At 44.6% G+C, this 22,241-nt stretch overlaps 1 protein-coding gene across 1 annotated transcript in view; it reads left to right on the forward strand.

Moving 5' to 3' along the window:
* The window catches only part of RECQL4 (RecQ like helicase 4), a 160,153-nt gene that overhangs the window by 62,300 nt on the left and 75,612 nt on the right, over window positions 1–22,241 (forward strand). Inside the window, 2 exon segments of the mRNA XM_029592339.1 lie at window positions 4,963–5,151; window positions 19,711–19,902. Coding sequence (XP_029448199.1) covers window positions 4,963–5,151; window positions 19,711–19,902 — 381 coding nt within the window.

Genomic DNA, 22,241 nt, shown 5'->3' on the forward strand with positions numbered 1-22,241 from the left:
TCAAGTAAGTGCACTTTACTCGAGTAAATAGCTTTTGAAAATTGCTACGATAGTATGTCACATTTACATGCGTAACTCCTTTGAAAATGACCCCCTAAGTTTACTTAAAAAATAGCGACTGCTATTACTAGCGACAGTAACGTGGAATAGACTTAGTTTTTGGATACTTGCCAGATTCTTATGGCCTGGATTGGCCACTGTTGGAAACAGGATGCTAGGCATGACCCAGTATGGCATGTTCTTATGCATAGAGTAGCAGAATTTAGATTATACATTTTCTGTCATGTTCACCCTTCTTCCTATGATAACTCATTGCCAACTTTACCTCTGGTTTGCAAGTGATGCATATATATATGGAAACACTAACTTCTGTTTATTCGCTGCCTTAATGACTATTAAAAGCACAAACACACTAAATAATATTCCCCAATAGAACTTTGCCTCAATACTTAAAAAAAAAAAAAAAAAATTTCCCAAGCAAAAACTTACTGATTCCTTTCAGCCACCAGCAAGGTGATCCTCTCCTCTCAGTGCTCCCACTGGATTGTGGGTTACTGAGCTCTTCCCTTGCAATATATATTGTGCTTCTAAGGTAAATTAGTGCAAAACAGTCCCTTTTGGAGATTTACACTATAGTTAGTTGTCCTGAGTGACTATTCTGATTAACAAATGATGATACCTAATCAAATCATTCTGATATGTGTTTCCGCCATGGCCTCTGGTGGGCAAGATACTCAGGAGAATAGAGATCCACTCAGGAAGCATAATTCTGGTGGCTCCAGAGTGGCCTTGATGACCTTGGTTTGCGTTGCTGGTCAATCTAGCGGTGGATGGTCCATTGAGGCTGGGACATCTTCCAAACCTGCTTCATCAAGGTCCCATATTTTTCGATCAGGTGGATTGTTTTTGTCTAGCGGCTTGGCTTTTGAGCGGCAGCGATTAAGGAAAAAGGGATATCTGGAGGATGTTATCATCACTTTATTGCAAGCTCATAAGTCCTCCACCTCCTTGGCTTATGCTAGGCTGTGGAGGGTTTTGGAGTCGTGGTGCGCTCATAAAGAAATTGACCCTTAGCGAGCCTCATTGTCTCAGACTCTGGCCTTCTTGCAGAATGGACTGGCAAAGCGTTTATCATTCAACTCCTTGAGAGTACAGGTCTTTGCCCTGGCCAGTTTTCAGGGCAAAGTGCATGGGAGGCCCCTGGCAGCGCCTCTGGATGTGGTGCACTTTCTTAGAGGAGTGAAGCACTTGCACCCTCTTCCTCGTGCTGTTTGTGCATTTTGGTGCCTTAATTTGGCCCACAAGGGCTTTGTGGATGGGACTGAGGGGGCGGACTGTAGCATCTCAAAACTTCTCCTCTCAATACCAGACACCATCTCCAAAACATTAGCGGACATCATCAACTGCTCGCTTTCCCAAGGTTCCTTCCCAGAAGACCTCAAACAAGCCTCACTCAAACCACTTTTAAAAAAACCCAACCTGGACCTAAAAGACCCCAACAACTACCGTCCAATAGCTAATCTCCCCATCATAGCTAAGATTATGGAAAGGCTTGTGAACTCCCAATTATCGGACTTCATCGAAGACAACAAAATTCTATCCACCTCACAACATGGATTCCGCAAAAATCAGGGCACAGAATCCCTACTTACTTCCCTAACAGACCTACTCATCTTAGGTACAGACAAAGGTCAATCCTTTCTATTGATCCTTCTGGACCTTTCAGCAGCTTTCGATACCGTAAATCACGCTATCCTCATCAAACAGCTAGCTGCGATAGGAATCTCTGGTTTAGCGCTCTCCTGGTTCAAATCGTTTCTAACCAACAGAGGCTACAAGGTAAAAATCCAGAATAAAGAATCATCACGCCACGACTCGACCATCGGAGTCCCACAAGGTTCCTCTTTATCCCCTACACTCTTTAATATTTACCTCCTACCACTATGTCGACTCCTTATCAACCTCAATTTAATACACTTTCTCTATGCAGATGACATCCAGATCCTGATCTCCATCAAAGAATCATACTCAAAAACCCTTGAATACTGGGAATCCTGTCACCTAGAAATCAAAAGCCTCCTCAACAGCCTAAATCTGGTACTAAACTCCGCCAAAACTGAAGTATTACTCATAACTCCTGACAACAATCTCACAACCTCTCTGCCAACCAACCTACAAACCACTCATGTGAGAGATCTAGGTGTGCTAATCGACAATAAACTGAACTTCAAAGCCCACATCAATAAAACCACCAAAGACTGTTTCTATAAACTGCAAGTTTTAAAAAGGATAAGACCACTCTTCCATGCCAAAGACTTCAGAACCATCCTCCAAGCCCTCATTTTCTCTAAATTGGACTACTGCTGCTCCACTTTACTTGGCCTCCCCTCCTCATACACAAAACCGCTCCAAATGGTCCAAAACGCAGCAGCCCGTCTACTGACAAACACTAAGAAAAGAGACCATATCTCCCCAGTGCTACAAGACCTCCACTGGTTACCAATTCATTTCAGAGTCATTTATAAATCCATCACCTTGATATACAAAATCATTCACCAACATACCACAATCGATCTACAAATTCCTCCCCGCTTACACAAATCCACAAGACCGACAAGGGAAGCCTACAGAGGATGCCTCATTGTTCCACCCACGAAAACCACTAATCACAGCACCTTAAGAGACCGAGCCCTTTCCACTGCAGGCCCACCGTTATGGAACTCCATCCCTCCAGAACTCAGAAACGAACCATGTCTCCTAACCTTTAGGAAAAGACTCAAGACATGGCTTTTCAGGCAAGCCTTCCCGAACTCTACCTAACATGCACCATAAATAGATTCTCTACTCAGAGACTGTATATATGAGACGCCATATTTATATTGTACATTTGTATATAATTAACCTCCTCTATCTCTTTCTATTTCTTACATTCCCAGTTCATTAGCCCTTGTTAATTGTAACTGCTTCTCTACATCACGTTATTTGTGTTTTTTGGTTGTATTATTCGCACCCCTGTTTTCTGTAAACCGACATGATGTGAACGAGTTCATGAATGCCGGTATAAAAAAACCTAAAATAAATAAATAAAATAAATCTCCTTGGGTGGAATTGTCTCCTATGCCTTGAATGCCTCCTAAAGGAGGCAGACAGGTCCACAGTGCTTGTGCAGAACTGCTGGACCATTTTACAACTATTCCTAGTCTGTACAATCACATATTTGACCCCCATCTCTGAAGATATTCTCTCCTGTACATAGCATATTAGCAAGTTTTTCCTGCACTTCCGAATAGAGGCCTGCAGGCAGGCAACTCACTCTACCTTGGTCTCTCTATATCAGCTTTAAGAGCATTACAAGTCCTCCAGAAAGCTGCTGCCCAGCTAATTTCTGAGTGCAGCAGGAGGGAGTATATTACACCTGTGTTGTGGGACCTCCACTGGTTACCAGTCCAGCGGAAGATCAAATATAAATTGCCCTTTTGGCTGATAAGTTATTATTGTTGGCGTCTCTTCCATGGACCCAGTGTCATGCTCAAGGTATACAATCCTACTACGATATTGCTCTCTTCACACTGAGGACTGTTAGATGTTCCCTCTAATCATTTGGCGAGACTGGCAGTGTGAGGAAGTGTACCGAAAACTCCCTCAGATTACCTTAAAGGTCTCAGCTGGTCTTCCTTAGGGTTGAGACCCGCAGAGAATCGTGAGGGAAGGGAGGAGCCCTTCACCAGAGTAGAAGACCTCAGGACCTAGAAGGGTTAGAGAGGCCCTGGAGAGCTGACACAGAAGTACCATATGCCAAGACCTGTTACGTGTGAGAACTGTGTACAACTTGAAGCTAAGGTGAGCTGTGTATTTTGATTGAGTTGACTTTTTCCAGGACTGTGTATAACCTGAACCTAGGCTGAGCTGCCTTATTTTGTTTTCTGTTGACCTTTACACTGTAAATAAAGTGCTCGAGTTACCAAAGGCAAATACAAGAGAATGGGCCTTTTGCATTGATATTTTGGAATTTGTTGCCTCGGGAGATTCTGCTATTGGCATGTACTAAAATGTTTAAAGGCCTGTTGAAGACTTTCTTTTTTTTTTTTTTTATTCAGGGAAAGGGGTTAGTCTAGGGCAGTGAAGGCAAACTCCAGTGCTCAAGTGTCACAAACAGGCCAGGTTTTCAGGATATCTACAATGAATATGCATGAGAAAAATTTGCGTATAGTGGAAGTAATGCATGGCCTGTTTGTGGTACTTAATGACTGGAGTTCGCCATCGCTGGTCTAGGGGATGGCCCCTGCCAGAACATGGCTTAATTATGGCATAAGTTTGAAATTATATGGTTCAAGTATGTGTAGGATTGAGAGTGGTCTGTTGGTTATTGATGTTTTTAATGTTGTATATTTTGTATATTTTTATTGTACGTCATTAGTGACTAATAAATGCAGAAATACAAATGGAGCAGAGGACAGCCCTGTCTTAGGCCTTTGACTGGAGCACTCCTGAGGTGTGACCCTAGGTTTGAGGGATACGTGTGTGCTCTTTATCTGCTTTATGATGTTGGCAGCCAAACCTACTTCCCCAAAGACTATTCTCAGAAAGGGCCACTCCACTCTTTTTCTGCACCCAAGGACCTTCGGGTTTTCTGAGAAGAAATGTTTCTCTGTTTTCGATCTACCTCCTACGAGCCTCACATTATGACCTCTTGTTTAAGAGCTTCTTTTCCTTGCTGAGATTCAACTTAAAGACCACTTGGTTTGTTATTTGATGCCAGTTATTATCTTGTCTTCTACTACTAAACCACCTTCTTGAAAATGTAGCCTATTTTACTGTTGGCAAATTATTAATTAGGCCTGATTCACAATTCCAGCAGTAAGTCTGATTTAATCCTGCTATTTTAGAAAGTAGTTGTGAGATGTTTCTTCTGGGTGATTGGGTTATCGCGGAGTAACACGTTGGTTGTGTCTTTCTCTTCAGGTGAAGGAGGGGAAAGTGCATGTGCTTTTGCTATCCCCAGAAGCTCTCGTTGGTGGAGGTCATACTGGATCAAGCTGCCTTCCGCCTGCAGATCAACTGCCTCCTGTGGCGTTTGCCTGCATTGATGAAGTACATTGTGTTTCTGAATGGTCCCACAATTTCCGGCCATGCTACCTACGACTCTGCAAGGTAAAAAACAGAAAAGATGATGCATATCAGATGAAGATGGGCCCTTTATTAATGCACCACTACTCAAACTACAACTTTACTGAGTCCTAGCCTCTGACATCCCCACTAGATACTTTATAAGAAATTTAGGATGTACTAATCTACCAAGATATCCCCCACTGGGGCATATCTTATCCGGTACTTTACAGCTTGAGTCTACCTCCTTTCACCCTTTTCCCATGAGCATTCATTCTAGAGCCTGCTTTTCATTGAAAAAAGCTCTCCTCCTGTGTATGGAAACCTTCGAGATATTTAAAGGTTTCTTTCATATCTCCCCTATCTCGCCTTTCCTCCAGGGTGTACATGTTTAGATCTTTAAGTCTGTCCCCTTTTGCTTTAGAAGGAAAATCACTGCCCATTTCAGCAGCCTCCCTCTGGAGCGACTCCATCCTGTTTATATCCTATTGAAGGTGGGGTCTCCAGAACTGTACTCAGTATCCCAAGTGAGGTTTCACCAGGGACCTATACAGGAGCAATATCACCTCCCTTTCTCTGCTGACCATTCCTCTTCCTATTAATAGAATTTTGTAGGATTCCAGTAGTTGTAACAATTTTCTTAAATTTTTTTTTTAACATCATTTTTATTGAGATCAATGTCAAAATAACAATGTCAACGAACAGTTGCGTAAGAACTTTGAGATTGTTGTTTTCCCCATCACACTAATCCCCTGCAAACAAGGATCAGCTTTTTGTTACAGCCTATCTACCCAAACTCCCCCTCCCTAACCATTCGTGGCTGCAATATTGTACAATTTCCTACAGCATGTAATTGAAACACTATGAATCTCATAAATACAATCAGGATGTCAGAGATTGGCCAAAGTCTTTCATGAATCGATTCCTGGAAAGAGACTGAAGGTAGGGATTCCTCGTCCGCAGAAAACCCCTTTTTGTGTTGAGGAGTGGCCTGTGGCGCCATCCCGTCCATTAACATCATCCTGTGAAAGTGGTTACGCCATGCTCAGAAGGAGGGCGGGTCTGTATCTTTCCAGTGAAGTAAAATCAACTTCTTCCCCACATGTCTATTGTAACGCGTTACTATTAGGTCTGCCAAAAAGTTCCATAAACCCACTACAAATCCTGCAAAATACGACAGCTCGTATTCTCACTAATACACCTACAAGGGAACACATTACTCCTATACTTAAGAAATTACACTGGCTCCCTGTCCACTATCGTATACAATACAAGATATTATCACTCATTCACAAATCCCTCCACAACCCAGAAATGAACTGGCCCTCCAACACCTTTCAATTTAATAACTCTAATAGGCCAATTCGAAATCCCTATATTGCTACACTACAAACCCCCTCACCTAAACTATTTAAATATGCATCTACCAAAGCTCGTGCCATTTCCATAGCCGGCCCCACACTATGGAATGCTATGCCCACTGACTTACGCCTTGAACTGTCCTCTAAGACCTTCAAGCAAAAGCTCAAGACATGGCTTTTTACTAAAGCCTACACTTGATTATTACATGTTTCCCTTTAACTCTCTTGTTCCTAACATGCTACTATCTCACATTATCTTTCTTAACTCTTTTACTCCCTTTCTTAAGCTATCAATCCTTCTATCTTTTCCCTAAACTATTACTCTCAACTTTAATTTAGCTAAGCCCTCTCCTGTTCTTTCCTAGTACTTTTGTTACCTTTTTATAACCATTGATCTTGCCCACTGTATATATGTATATATACTGTTCCATTCCTGACCCTTTCTCCTTCATTCCCGCTCCACTTTGTTCCCCACCCCGTTTTGCCCTGATACTAGATAAAGTTGTGCATTCACAGTTACTTTTTACACTATTTTATCATCTATTATTAGCTAAATAAGTTGTTCTTGATACCACATGTAACTGTTCTAATGTTTTATGGAATTCAGCTATTATTATATTGTTATATGTACACGCAACTGCGTATTTTTGTTCTATGTGCACCGACGTGATATCTTTGATGAGCGGCGGTATATAAAAACCAATAAATAATAATAACAATAAATAATGTCTCCTGCTTCGTAAGGCATGCTGAGTTCCCGAACTCTGGATTGTCCTGTGTGGCACAGAGTCAAACAATATCCAGTTCGGCGCAGGTTTACTCCGTACTTGAACCAGGCCTTCTAAGTAACGAGCAATACTGCTCCAAAATTTTTTAATACAAGGCCATGTCCAAAACAAGTGAGTGAGGGACCCTTCCTCCTGCCCACACTTCACACAGAATGGGGAGGGGAGGATATTAGAATAAAAGGCCACCACCGTGGACGTGTATGCCCGCCAAAGGAATTTGTGCTGCAATTCTCGAAAATACATATTAGTCGATGTCTTTGCAATACTGGAGAAACTAGCCTATAACAATGGGACAGAAAGCTCAAAATTCCCCTCACAGTTCCATTTCTCTACTAACCAAGGGAGTGGGTGTAGTTGTGATCTGCCCTTCGACTGCTTATAATAGAAGGAGAGAGACAGCAGGCGCTCTTTATTTACCCAGCAAGAATAGGCTCTCCAACATAATGAATGCCTGAGGTTGAAGTGATGGAGCCAATAATGATTTTACATAATGCTGTAATTGAATATACGAGAAATGGGGAGGTTTATTAAAGCCATTTAGAGGCAAGATTTCGGTAAGCGGCAGCAAGTTCCCGGACCCCTCTAAAACCTGCCCTAGCTGTGTGAAACCCTTCGCCCACCACATCTGAAACCCTGAAGACTGTGTCCCTGGGGGTGAAATCCATGTGACCTTTAATTGGCAATAGATATGCGCACATCTGCAGCAACTTCAACAGGGTCATAATTTCTTTCCACGTGCATCTAATGGGGGATAGAATGATGCTCAGCCCCTGAAGGCGAGCGGGACCGATCCTTAGGGGACTGCAGGACATATTTCTGATCTAATGGAGCCACTAAGGTGTTTTCAGCTGACGTGTTCACAAAATAAGATTCCCCTAGTAACCACTCCCGAATAATCCACATGTTACAAGCCAGATTGTAAGTTCCTAAGTCGGGAACACCTAGACCCCCCTCCTCCCCATCGGTCTTGCAAGCGGCTTAGGGGTATACGCGCTTTTTTGCTCCGCCAGAGAAACTGCCTCATCCCTGTCTCCACACCGCGCAGGACTTTACGTTTAAGTATAAGAGGGATATTTTGAAATACGTACAACCATTTTGGGAGCCAGGGCCATTTTGAACAAGTTATTTCTCCCATTGAGCAAAATGGGCAGCTGGGCCCAGGATCTCAGTTTGTCCTGTGATATTTGCACCAGAGGGTTGATGTTATAATCGTATAAACGGGTCAAATCTGAGGGAACGAATGTTCCCAGGTATTTGATTTTCCCTTCCGCCCCAACTAGGAGAAACGGGCCTACCCAGCTGTCTTTCAACCGTTCCGGGAATACCAGTGCCTCGGATTTGTCATTATTTAATTTCAGCCCCGAAAAGGCTCCAAAGTCACCAAACAATTTCAGCAGAGGCGGGAAGGAATATGAGGGATCTGTGAGAAAAACTAAGATGTCATCCGCGAAAGCGGCATATTTAAACGTCTCCTGTTGAAAACGAAGGCCCCTTTATTTATTTATTTATTTATTTATAGACTTTTCTTTGCCGACATTCGTGAGGCACATCACGCCGGCTTACATTGAACTGAAAGGAGGAAAATACAATGAACAGAATAACATGTCATAGTTAAACGCAAATGGTGTAAGATATAAGCATCGTAAAAACATTCTGAGATTATATATATAATAACATAAAAGAACTAAATAGCTATGGAGGGAAAAGGTAGAAAGAAAGAAAGAGAAACTTTGTACAAACTAAGAAAACTTTATCTTTAACAATGAGAAAGTGGCACAGGGGTTATGAAGTGCAGCAAATTCCAGGGGGGGAGGGGAGGGGCACAGATGGAAAAGGAGAAGAGCAAGGGGGGAGGGGCACGGGAGAGGGGGAGGGCAGGTAGTGGAGATTCTTAGAAAGGTCCATTTAGGAGAAGTCTACGTATTATGTTGTTATGTAATTGAATAGCCCTCAGTAACGGTTCCCACTGGAGCACAAATAGGAGGGGTGACGGGGGGGCAACCCTGTCTCCTGCCTCGCTCAACTCCAAAAGGCTCTGACCGCAATCCATTAGCTAAAATTTGTACTTCGGGAGAATGATATAGACGGTGTCTGGCATCCAGGAAAAACCCCGCAATCCCAGCCTGGCGCAATGTGGTTCTTAAATTTAATGACTGATCCAAAATTCCTATAAGACTATCATAATATCATACTTGTAGCACTGTTGGGAGCAAATACTAGTGCCTTTATTGTGAAACTTAGCTTACATGCTTTTGAATCAAAAATGACTTATTTTTCATAAAGTATCAATTAAAGGAAAGGGCATAGAGAATGTTATCTGGATCCACTAGCGAACTCAAGCCCAATATAGTCTTAATATCTCTGGTTTTCACAAATCCATAGCTGGTCACCTCCTCCCTCAGGTAATCTACATCTGCGTGTCTCCCTCTGTAAACGGTGCTAACTTCAGTACTTATTATATAGCTTTGCTAGCTTTGCTTTCCAAAGTTCATCTCTCTCCATGGACAAGCAGGATGATGGCACAGAAACGCATAAAAAGTCCATTGTGCCGAAGAACACAGAAAAGTCTGCGCAAAAAGGATACCATCAGCAGAACTGCTGTTTGACGCAGATATTCTTTCAGCACCATCCACTAACAAAGGCGTTAAAGCCCTATTGATGCCAAAATTGTTGGTGCTGTGAAGAATTCTGTCAGTGCAGAGAAACAGAATCTGAATCGGGATTTGCCTACAAAATAAATTCCATTAGCTATGTGAGTCCCAGCCCCTTCGCCAGTAATTCCACCACAGAAAAAGAGAACAATATCTGTCTGTGGGGAAGATGTAGTTGGAGTTCGTGAAGAAGTATATTTCTGATATGACATAATTGCTATTGGAACTCATGTCTCTAATTTTGGACATTATGGCCAGGGAAGAACGCTCGATGTGATGTACTTGGATTTTAGTAAAGCTTTTGATACGGTCCCGCATAGGAGACTCGTGAACAAAATGAGAAGCATGGGAGGGGTGCCAAGGGGTAGTGGCTTTGATTGCAAACTGGTTAACTGACAGGAGACAATGTGGTAATGGTAATTGGAACCTACTCTGAAGAAAGAACGGCGTTAAGTGGAATTCCACAGGGATCGGTTTTGGGTTTAGTTCAATGTCTTTGTGAGCGACATTGCAGAAGGGGGACAGAAGGTAAAGTTTGTTTATTTGTGGATGATACTAAGATCTGCAACAGAGTGGACACTTTGGGAGGAGTGGAGAGAATGAGACGGGATTTAAGAAAGCTTGAAGACTGGTCATGGATGTGGTGGCTGGGATTCAACAAGAAGTGGAGTCCTGCATCTGGGTGAGGTAATCCAAAAGATCTGTATATGATGGGCAGTGAAAGACTAATGTGCACAGACTGGGAGAGGGAACTTGGCGTGATAGTGTCTGCTGAAGTGGGCAGTATATACTTTTGAATATCACTATCGGATTTAAAAGTGCAAAGACTTGAGCGTGCAGCTTTACCGACGCAAGAACTGTTGAAGCTGAAAGTGTGCTGGTGCTTACTTACCTGTTTAATCGATAATTGCCGAAGGGAAGTATATCTGTTTCTGCTTTGCCGTTAAGTGTTACATGGGCTGTTGATTAAACTTTGAACAGACGACAAGGTTTTAAAATAACTCCTGGCGTTTTTGAGATCAGGATCCTTTGACGCAATACCTCGCAGTGAGATATTTATACAAAATGTTTTTCTTCTCTTTTGAAAAGAAGATTTCAGTGGACTTTGCTTTTTAGATTTTTTTGTTTCCTGCGTTGTCTTTTGTTTGTCTGTGTATATGCAATGGGGTTTATGTAGTGTTAAGACTGTTTTTTCCACAGTATGTCTTATGTTGTTTCTATAATAGAAAGATAAATTTAAGGTGTTTAAGAAGTGGACCTCTATAGATCACTGTTTTAGAAATCTTTATAGATTACTTCAGAAAGATTTTTGACCATATATTTATATTAATAAAAGATTTGATCAAGACATAGAATTGAGTTTATATTTGTGAGCATATTTTGAGGACTGTCCTATTGATGTCTTTCGCCCCATAGGGGACCAGTCCTTCTGATAGTGAGTGGCTGATTATGGTTGTGATTATTGGAGTGATTACGCTGTGTACTATTTTCAGGAAACTCGCCAGAATTGGGTCTAATGGGTGGATAGCTGGCTTAATTTTGGTATTGATTTGATTTATTTTGATTTTCGTTACTATGTCGAAAGTGTTGCAAGTGTGCCATTTAAGCTGCCCATGTTTTTCTTCAGGTTCTTTAGTTGGTGAGCAAGTGAAGAATTGTGTTTTTAACCTATATATTTTGTCTAATAAGGATGTGGCATATTCATTGCAGGCATTCTTTGAGAAATTGTAGTTACTTGAGATGGAGGAAGATGGATCTGTAAGCAAGTTTAGGGGTGAAGGGACCTGTCTGCTACAAGACACTTCCAATTTTCCTCCCACCTTACTTCATGATCCTAAATCAGGAAAAGACAATGTGTATTCTCCTCAGAAACAGACTTTTATTTATCGGATTTGGCAGGATATAGTATTTAGAAAACAATTCCTGTATCTAACATCCTGGCCACTAAACAATTGTCTCAAAAGAAAGTTCTGTATCGGGTGGTTTCCCACATGCCATAAACCTTAGCCTGCTTAAGGTCTTAATACTTCATGCTAACTTGCTTACCTCTAATCCCAGATTCAGCTGATATCCCTTTGTTCATCTCTGAAGCAGATGCTAACTGGAGGTCTGGAGAATGTGGGCAGGGGAGAGGCTTGCTTACTGGGCTTGGTACTGGCAGAGCGGGCAGACAGTCCTGGAAGGAGACTAGCTTCTGGCTCTGGTGCTTGCTGGCTGTCTGGGGCTTGCTCTCTCCCCTCATCGTCTGATTCCGTGTCACTCTACACACCTGAGCAGTGTGTCTCCTCTCTCTGGTCTCCTGCCCCGGTCTCTTGGCCAACCTAGTCTTCTCCCTCATCGATAGGGCTGCTGGTCTGCTTCAGGCTCCCCTTTCTTTTCTTTCAGAGGTACCTTCTCTGGTTAAAGGGTTTTTCTCAGGATTTGCTCCTGGGCCGCACTTAGAGTTTTGTTGATTTTAGGGTCACCCTCCGGGTCTCGATCCCTGTCTTATACTTTCCAGCTAATAAATATGCATAATATGATGCAAAATCACATGGTAGGTAGAGAGTCTTTGCCTCATTGCAGGTCTTTTCCCTCTCCCCATTTCTTCGGGGTGAGAACTACCACTATTTGATGCCAAGCTGTGTGTCAGAATGTTTTTCTCCAGTATCTGCCTGGTGGGGGTCTTTCTGACCTGTGGACTTACCTTGGCTGATCGATGACTCCTACTTAGGGCTTAGCTGGTACTGTCCTTCTTTGTATTTGCACAGGAGTTGACAAACAGGCAGTTCTGTTTTAAAGTTCATCTGTTTTAATCAGGGCAAGGTTTCTACTTTTTCCACTGAGCTGTGACAATGCTTTTGTGACCTCTCAGTACACTGGCTTGTACATTTCTTGACTATTATGATTCATAGATGACCGAGGGGTTAAAGGGGCTGTTAGGGAAGATAAGGCCATTGCAGAAAGACTAAATGAATTCTTTGCTTCCGTGTTTACTAATGAGGATGTAGGGGAGATACCAGTTCTGGAGATGGTTTTCAAGGGTGATAAGGCAGATGAACTAAACCAAATCACTGTGAACCGGGAAGATGTAGTATGACAAATTAAAGAGTAGCAAATCACCTGGACTGGATGGTATGTATTCTAGGGTACTAAAGGAACTAAAAAATGAAATTTCTGATCTATTAGTTAAAATTTGTAACCTATCATTAAAATCATCCATTGTACCTGAAGACTGGAGGGTGGCCAATGAAACCCCAATATTTAAAAAGGGCTCCAGGGGTGATCCGAGTAACTATAGACCAGTGAACCTGACTTCAGTGCCAGGAAAAATATTGGAAACTATTCTAAAGATCAAAATCATAAAGCATATAGAAAGACATGATTTAATGGAACACAGTCAACATGGATTTACCCAAGAGAAGTCTTGCCTAACAAATCTGCTTCATTTTTTTGAAGGGGTTAATAAACATGTGGATAAAGGTGAACCGGTAGATGTAGTGTATTTGGATTTTCAGAAGGCATTTGACAAAGTCCCTCATGAGAGGCTTCTAAGAAAACTAAAAAGTCATGGGATTGGAGGTGATGTGTGCTGCAGCAGTCAAAAAAGCAAACAATGTTAGGAATTATTAAGAAGGGAATGGTTAATAAATTGGAAAATGTCATAATGCCTCTATATCGCTCCATGGTGAAACCGCACCTTGAATACTGTGTATAATTCTGGCCGCCGCATTTCAAAAAAGATATAGTTGCGATGGAGAAGGTACAGAGAAGGGCAACCAAAATGATAAAGGGGATGGAACAGCTCCCCTTTGAGGAAAGACTGAAGAAGTTAGGGCTGTTCAGCTTGGAGAAGGGCCGGCCAAGGGGAGATATGCTAGAGGTCTTTAAGATCATGAGAGGTCTTGAACGAGTAGATGTGACTCGTTATTTACACTTTCGAATAATAGAAGGACTAGGGAGAATTCCATGAAGTTAGCAAGTAGCACATTTAAGACTAATCAGAGAAAATTCTTTTTCACTCAATGTACAATAAAGCTCTGGAATTTGTTGTCAGAGGATGTGGTTAGTGCAGTTAGTGTAGCTGGATTCAAAAAAGGTTTGGATAAGTTCTTGGAGGAGAAGTCCATTAACAGCTATTAATCAAGTTTACTTAGGGAATAGCCACTGCTATTAGTTGCATCAGTAGCATGGGATCTTCTTAGTGTTTGGGTAATTGCTAGGTTCTTGTGGCCTGGTTTTGCCTCTGTTGGAAACAGGATGCTGGGCTTGATGGACCCGTGGTTTGACCCAGCATGGCAATTTCTTATGTTCTTATGTCATGCGCAGCGACTTATTCATAGACAAGCCCGATGGTCTTTGTTTTTTAATCGGTTTGACTTTTTACTCAAGCTCTGACCTGCTGACAAAAATACATGTGCAGATGCTCTCTCACGCTCCTTCACTCCTGAAGATTTTCCGGATGCAACTTGCCATATAGTCGACCTGGATAAAGTGATTCTGGCTGCTACCCATTCCGTTCCAGCTGGGAAGACAGTTGTACCTCGGAGCTTAAGAAAGAAACTTCTCAAGTGGGCCCATGACTCTCGATTAGCTGGTCATCCTGGACAAGCCCGTTCATTATCCACCTTAGAAAGATACTACTGGTGGCCTTCAATGAAGGAGGACGTACGTGCATACATAGAATCATGTGCCACTTGTGTAAGACAGAAGCCTCCGGCCAGTCGCCCTTGGTGCCTTCTGCAGCCTTTACCAGCTCCAGAGGAACCTTGGACGCACATCGCGACTGACTTCGTCATTGACCTGCCAGTGTCCAACGGAAACAACACCATATGGGTCACTGTAGACCGATTCTCGAAAATGGCGCACTTCATGGCATTACCCGGACTGCTATCTGCCCCAGAATTGGCTAAATTGTTTATATGGCATATCTTTCGCCTGCATGGCATGCCGAAGCATATCCTTTTGAATAGAGCTGACGTCAGCATACCAGCCACAGTCAAATGGTCAAACTGAAAGAACAAACTGTACACTTAAACAGTTCCTCCGCTCCTACATCAACTCCAGACAAAGCAACTGGGCAGATTTGCTCCCCTGGGCCAAGTTCGCCCTGAATTCACACCCATCTGCCGCTACTGGAATCAACACTTTTCCAGATAATGTATGGCCGTCAGCCATTACCTCCGCTACCAATACCCTTGTCAGTTCCTTCTCCAGCAGCCCAGGCTTCAGCTGAAGAACTTCATCTTCTATGGGAACAAACCAAAGGCCTTTTCAGAAGGCGGGACAACAGGCCAAGAAATGTTATGACGCTCATCACAGAGCAGCACCTCAATTCCAACCAGGAGCAAGGTATGGCTCAGTACCAAATTCATCAGTCTCAAGCTTCCATCTGTTTGATTCGCTCCACACTACATTGGTCCTTTCTGCATTCTCCGCCAACTGGGACCTGTAACTTACAGCTTGCGTTTACCCTCTTCCATGAAGATACACAACGCCTTCCACGTATCTCTCTTGAAGCCACTCATCCTCTCCGAGTTTTCCAAAAAGACTCCGGACCCACAGTCTCGATCTGCTGAAGAGGACATTACATACCAAGTGGATGAGATTTTGGATGTACGCAAACGTGGAAAGCATTGGGAATACCTATTATCCTGGGACGGATATGGGCTGGAAGAAAACAGCTGGGAACCTGCTATTAACATCCTAGATAAAGGACTTAATCCGTCAATTTCATCTAACTCATCCAAGGAAGCCGAAACCCCCAGGAGGGGCCCTAAGAAGGGGGGTACTGCTGCACCCGTCGGTTGCAGATGGCTGCGACCTTTGCTGCTCACCTCTCTTTTCCCTGCACCAGCAATTCTTGGAGCGATGGCGTCCTCAGCCTGCAAACGCTGACTTCCTTCGCATCCCTGGGACGGCGTGGGCGATCCTGCCCGCCATCTTGAATCGGGGATTACCTAGGGCACACATGCGCGCGCCAGGCCCTCTCTTATTCACGTCATGGCAGGAACCTCGGGGGAGTCTCCTCCGCCTGACGTCACCCGCCTAGTGTATTTATACCATCCAGCCTATGCTTCCTACGAGTTAGCAAGGACTTCCTTCCTGCTTATTCTACTCCTTCAGAGACGCTTTGCTTCACTACTCCAAACTGGTTCCTGAACTTCTGGACTTAGCACGCCTTAGGTACCTGCTCCTCGGGGGCCTTGTTACATTCTGGCTATCCGCTCCTCGGAGGGCCTTCCTGCATTCTGGTTATCCGCTCCTCGGAGGGCCTTCCTGCCTGGAGAATCCATTCTTCCTTGTTTGGGACCTTGCCGGTTCAGCCTTGTGAGTGCTACTCTTGCTTCTACCATCTTGCTGACTGAACTGCTGGTGTACCCTGTGCCTCGGGCCACTACTGTGCTCATCCCAGCTAACTTTCTACACTACGGAGTGAGTACCATCATCTACATTGCGCTGCTGACCTCCTGCACCTCTCTGAACTACTACGTGCTGATCCTCTGCATACCCCGCGCTGCGGGCCACTACCAGGGATATCATCATCAAGCAGCCTTACTACTCTGGACTGTGTCTTTTCTCCATGCTGTGGGTTATACCCACATTTCCATATAATAAAGTCTCTTACATCTGTGTCCGTCTCAGCTAAGGCCACGCCTCCCTGTGGGTGGAGTCGGCTCTCACTACGATCCAGGGTCCTCAACCATACCAGATTATAACAACATGCAGAGCAGGGATCATTCGAGAGTGAAGCGTGAGCAGTATTCTCCTCACTCTTCCCGTCCGGAAGGTGGTCAAAGGGTGGAGAGGCGCCAGCCTGCTCCTTTAGTCCAATGGGTGAACACTGTTCCTGGGGCACGTTTGGCTCAGGACATCGGAAGACAGGGGAGGCTGCAACCTCATCCACCAGCGGATAGCGTAGAAATCAAGAGGACAGTTCTAACACACTTGGATTTACAGCAACCAATTCAGGATGTACTGGTCTCCTCTAGGAGGTATTCAGTTAGAAAGAATTATCAAGCCAAGTGAGCCAAATACTCGAGGTGGTGCGGAGAGCAGGGACTTGACCCCCTTCTCATGCCCCCCCCCAGAGCACCTGCTACATTATCTTCATTCTTTATACCAAGCAAGCCTAGCAACGTCTTCAGAGTTCGTGTAAGCACGATTGCAGCTTACCACCTCCCTCAATATGGCTCTCCAGTGTCGTGCCACCCACTCGTCTCCAGGTTCATGAAGGCATTCTCCAGCTGTGCCCATTGGTAAAAATGCCACCAGTGCCATGGGATCTTAATCTGGTCCTGAAGCAGTTGATGCTCCCACCCTTCGAACCTATGGACAGCAGCTACATGCAGTACCTCTCCTGGAAAGTCCTTTTTCTAGTGGCACTCACCTCGGCAAGGAGAATCAGTGAGCTACAGGGGTTAGTCCATCACTCACCTTACCTGGAGTTCTACTATGATAAAGTGACATTAAGGACTCATCCATCTTTTCTTCCCAAGGTGGTATCAGCCTTCCACCTCAATCAAACAATTACGCTGCCGATTTTCTTCCCAAAGCCGCACCAATCGGAGACAGAAAAATGGCTTCATATGCTAGACGGTAAACGTGACTTGACGTATTACAAATGGCGTAGGCAGTCGAATTCCAGAGTCTCTCAGCTATTTGTCTCTTTCATCCCAAATACCCCTAGACTTCCCGTCACTAAGAGGACATTGTCATCATGAATCACCCAGTGCATCAGGTTCTGTTACAATAAGAGTGGAAACCTTGTCTACCGTACAAAGGGTCACCAGGTCAGAGCAATGGCAGCCTCTATGGCACATTCCTGTGAAGTGCCTATTCAGGATATATGCAAAGCCACCACATGGTCGTTACTACCCACTTTCACGATACATTAATGTCTCAACCAGCAAGCCAACCACAGACGCGGCAGTGGGTCAAGCCATTCTGCTGGCAGGAATGATGGAGACTGTCCGCAAAGGGGAACTAGGTTGAACGTAACGTCATGCAAGAATTGGAATGGACTGCATGTCACTTCCAGCACCAGGGGGCACTCAACCTTCTCAGCTTGGGACTCCCCAGATACTATGGCTAATTCAACCTGCTTATCTGCGGAAAAAAGCAAGTTTGCTTACCTTAAATGGTGTTTTCCGTGGATAGCAGGGTGAATTAGCCATGGTAACCCACCCACCTCCCTGGACAGTCTCCGGACAGTGCAATTGTAAGCTTGAATAAACAGACTGAGGCAGACTGGGAACAACGTGGTGATATACACAGGCAGGCACACAGAGCTCAATTCTGTGTGCTCTTTGGAGCTCCGCCACCTAGAGGACTGGAGGGACGTCCCCCAGATATCATGGCTAATTCACCTTGCTATCCAAGGAAAACACCGTTTACGGTAAGCAAACTTGCTTTTATTTCCTTTGGTGAAGGAGTAACTATGAAAGCTCCTTGGGATGACCTTAGAGTTCTAGTCCATGTGTAGAGAGGTAGTTTGCTTTTTAAGTCGTCTGGGCCTTTTCTCTTTAAGGCTTTGAAACTTAGATATAGGGATAACAGAATGGGTGTAATAAGAACATGCCATACTGGGTCAGACCAAGGGTCCATCAAGCCCAGCATCCTGTTTCCAACAGTGGCCGGTCCAGGCCATAAGAACCTGGCACGTACCCAAAAACTAAGTCTATTCCATGTTACCATTGCTAATGGCAGTGGCTATTCTCTAGGTGAACTTAATAGCAGGTAATGGACTTCTCCTCCAAGAACTTAGCCAAACCTTTTTTAAACCCAACTACACAAACTGCACTACCACATCCTCTGGCAACAAATTCCAGAGTTTAATTGTGCGTTGAGTAAAAAAGAACTTTCTCCGATTAGTTTTAAATGTGCCCCATGCTAACTTCATGGAGTGCCCCCTAGTCTTTCTATTATCCGAAAGAGTAAATAACAGATTCACATCTACCCGTTCTAGACCTCTCATGATTTTAAACATCTCTATCATATCCCCCTCAGCCGTCCCTTCTCTTCAGGTGTAATGTTTTTGTGCTATTTCCAGCCCTCTGGTGTTCTGCATTAGCCCTTTACAAAGGACCAACCTAAAAAATGTAGAGTGCATGAGGTTTTACATAAGAACATAAGAAAATGCCAAACTGGGTCAGACCAAGGGTCCATCAAGCCCAGCATCCTGTCTCCAACAGTGGCCAATCCAGGCCACAAGAACCTGGCAAGTACCCTGTGAGGTGGCCTGTGATGTTTGGAGACCTCTCGCAGGCCACCTCATCAGATGGAACATCTGGACAGCGCTGAAGGGAAGAGACTTGGCAATGCTGGGAAATTCCAGAAGCTGCCTTTTCCAGCCCGGTACGACTGCAGTTGGAAAGAGATGGATTGTGCCCGCTACAGCGAGTCTGAAATGGAGCATGGCACATTCTCATTATTTACTGTGCCCACTCCCATTTTCACTTGCAAGCAGATTTTTAATGATTCCTAAAATCAAGTAAACAAAAATGGTACGAATCCAAGCACCACAAGGGATCATTACAATCTGCCCATCTTCCAAAAAAAAAAGGAGGGGTTCCCCCACCTCCTTGGATTGCACGCGACATATTCTGAAAATGCCCCCACCCCATCTCTTCTCCAAAACCCGTGCGACAAGATCTTCGCTTTAAATGTGTGCAGGGTGTGACTTGTCACCTGCCTTGTTGAGAAATGTATCATTCTCTTGGTGTATAATTTTACAATAAATAAAAGTGGAATAAGGACAAACCCAGCGTTTTCCTGTTGCCAGCATGGAAGGAGCCGATGCTTTATCATTGTTTTCTCCCCCAGGTGCTTCGGGATCGGCTGGGCGTACGCTGCCTGCTGGGGCTCACTGCCACTGCCACCCTGGCAACCGCCAGGGACGTGGCCCATCATTTGGGGATTCCTGAGGAGGAGGAGGAAGGTGGGATAGCAGTGCGCTCGGCGGCAGTCCCATCTAACCTCCACTTGTCTGCCTCCGTGGACCGGGACAAGGACCAGGTACTTCTGAACACGCCAGCTGAAGCACTAAGCCTTCTGAAAGATGGGTGTGTGGGGGAAGGTGTTTTCGATACGTTGGAGGCTGGTGGAGATAACGACGGGGAAGGGTTACTTATTTATGATCTGCTTTTCAGGGACATCAAAGAGAGGATTCCATTCAGATAGTGCAGGTATTTCCCGAATCCCAGAGGGTAAAGTGACTTGCCCAGGGTCACAAGGAGCGGCAATGGGATTTGAACCCTGGCTTCCCCGCTGCACTAACCACGAGGTTACTCCTTCCATCTTTGGGGGGGGGAAAAAGTGGTTTATGTCCATCCAGGAAAGCTCTACATTACTTAGTCATTGTCCGAAGTGTGCAAACTTCCCTCAGAAGAAAAAACAAAACAAAACAGGTGAAGTAACCAGAATAAGCCCTGCCCCAAATCACCCGTGCAATAAAATATAGGAGACAAAAATCAGTAGCAGAGAGCGAGAGAGAGAGTGCTGCTAAAATAGTTCATGGAAAAATAAGGGGACAGAACAAAAAGGCAGGCAGTGCAGTATCATGGAAAACGGCGTTCACATGCTCAGTGCACAATCAGACTTGGATATAATCTTAGTGTCATGCGGGGGTCAGCAACCTTTCAAATGTGGTGTGCTAAGATTTATATCAGGAGAGCACATCTCCAGGTCTTGAGTGCCTCAAGCCAGTCAGGTTTTCAGGATATCCAGGATTAATATGCACGAACATAGAAACATGATGGCAGAAAGGGATCATATGGCCCATCCAGTTTGCTCATCCGTCCAATTAATTTAGCACAATAATTCTCATCACTTCCTTAGAGATCCCCTATTTCTATCCCATGCTTTCTTGAATTCATATACTGTTTTCATCTCCTCCACTTCCACTGGGAGCCTGTTCCACTCATCCACCACCCTCTCTGTAAAGAAATATTTCCTAAGATTACTACCTGAGTCTACCCCCTTTCACCCTCATCCCATGACCCCTTGTTCTAGAGCCTCCTCTCCATTGAAAAAGGCTCACCCCCTGTGCATGGAAACCTCTGAGGCACCTGATTGTCTCTATCCTATCTCCCCTATCTCGCCTTTCCTCCAGGGTGCACATGTTTAGATCTTTAAGTCTCTCCCCATAGGCTTTAGACTGAAGACCACTGACCATTTCAGCAGCCTCCCTCTGGAGTGACTCCATCCTGTTTATATCCTCTTGAAGGTGGGGTCTCCAGAACTGTACTCAGTATTCCCAGTGACTTCTCACCAGGGACCTATACAGGGGCAATATCACCTCCCTTTTTCTCCTGACCCTTCCTCTCCCTGTGCAGCCAAGCAGCTTTCTGGCTTTTACTGTTGCTTTATCCACCTGTTTGGCCAGTGAAGACAATGCATGCAAATGCATCTTCACTTCTGTTTACAGATCTGCATGGCAGGTATATCTTTTTAATGTCAGTAACAGTCCTACTTACATTTTAGCAGCTTCATTAATAAATTAAGATTTAAATGAGCAGCCACACAACTTCTGGTTTCCCTGCACCTCATGTCCTCTCTCTCTCTTTCTCTCTCTGTCCATCTGTCTTCTTCTCCCTTGCTGCCCCTGTCTCTCTCTCTCTCAGGCTGATGCAATATCGTGCACTGGCTGCAGCGCACGGCTCAACCAGCGATTGGACATGCGTTTTGGATGCATATCCATAACCCCGAAGCTGGCGGTCAGGTTAAGGAAAGGGGACGCTCAAGATTTGATCATTCATTTTCCTAACCGGCCAACAGCCATTCCCTGTACGTACCAGGATCAGTCCAGACTGCTGGGTTGTGTCTCCCTTCCAGCAGGGGGAGTCAGAGAAAAAAGCTGAAAGGCAGCCCCTCTTACACTGGATCCTTTTATTTCTCTGACTCCAGCAGATGAGGGTGACAGAACCTGCAGTCCCTGTACGTACCAGGATCAGTCCAGACCGCTGGGTTGTGTCTCCCTTCCAGCAGGGGGAGTCAGAGAAAAAAAGCTGAAAGGCAGCCCCTCTTACACTGGATCCTTTTATTTCTCTGACTCCAGCAGATGAGGGTGACAGAACCTGCAGTCCTGATCCTTTATAAAGAAAACAAAGCAAACTAGAAATTATAAGACCTAAGGGGGGCTAAATCAAGCTGTTTAAGAAAAAATAAATTGCTTTTCTTTCTGGAGGTGAGCAGACTCGGTCCTCCCGAGGCTGGGGTTGGATACCCCGTTAGCCGTTTTCCCGGAGCCGCTTCTTCTACCGGTGAGTAGGGGGATTTGCCGGTGGGCCGGTCCCTCCCCCTTGCGCCCTGAGATGGCAAAATTCCTCGGGGGGGGGGGGCCTGCCTGTGCCGTG

Source organism: Rhinatrema bivittatum, chromosome 2, assembly GCF_901001135.1.
Source record: "Rhinatrema bivittatum chromosome 2, aRhiBiv1.1, whole genome shotgun sequence".
NCBI classification, from domain to species: Eukaryota; Metazoa; Chordata; class Amphibia; order Gymnophiona; family Rhinatrematidae; genus Rhinatrema; species Rhinatrema bivittatum.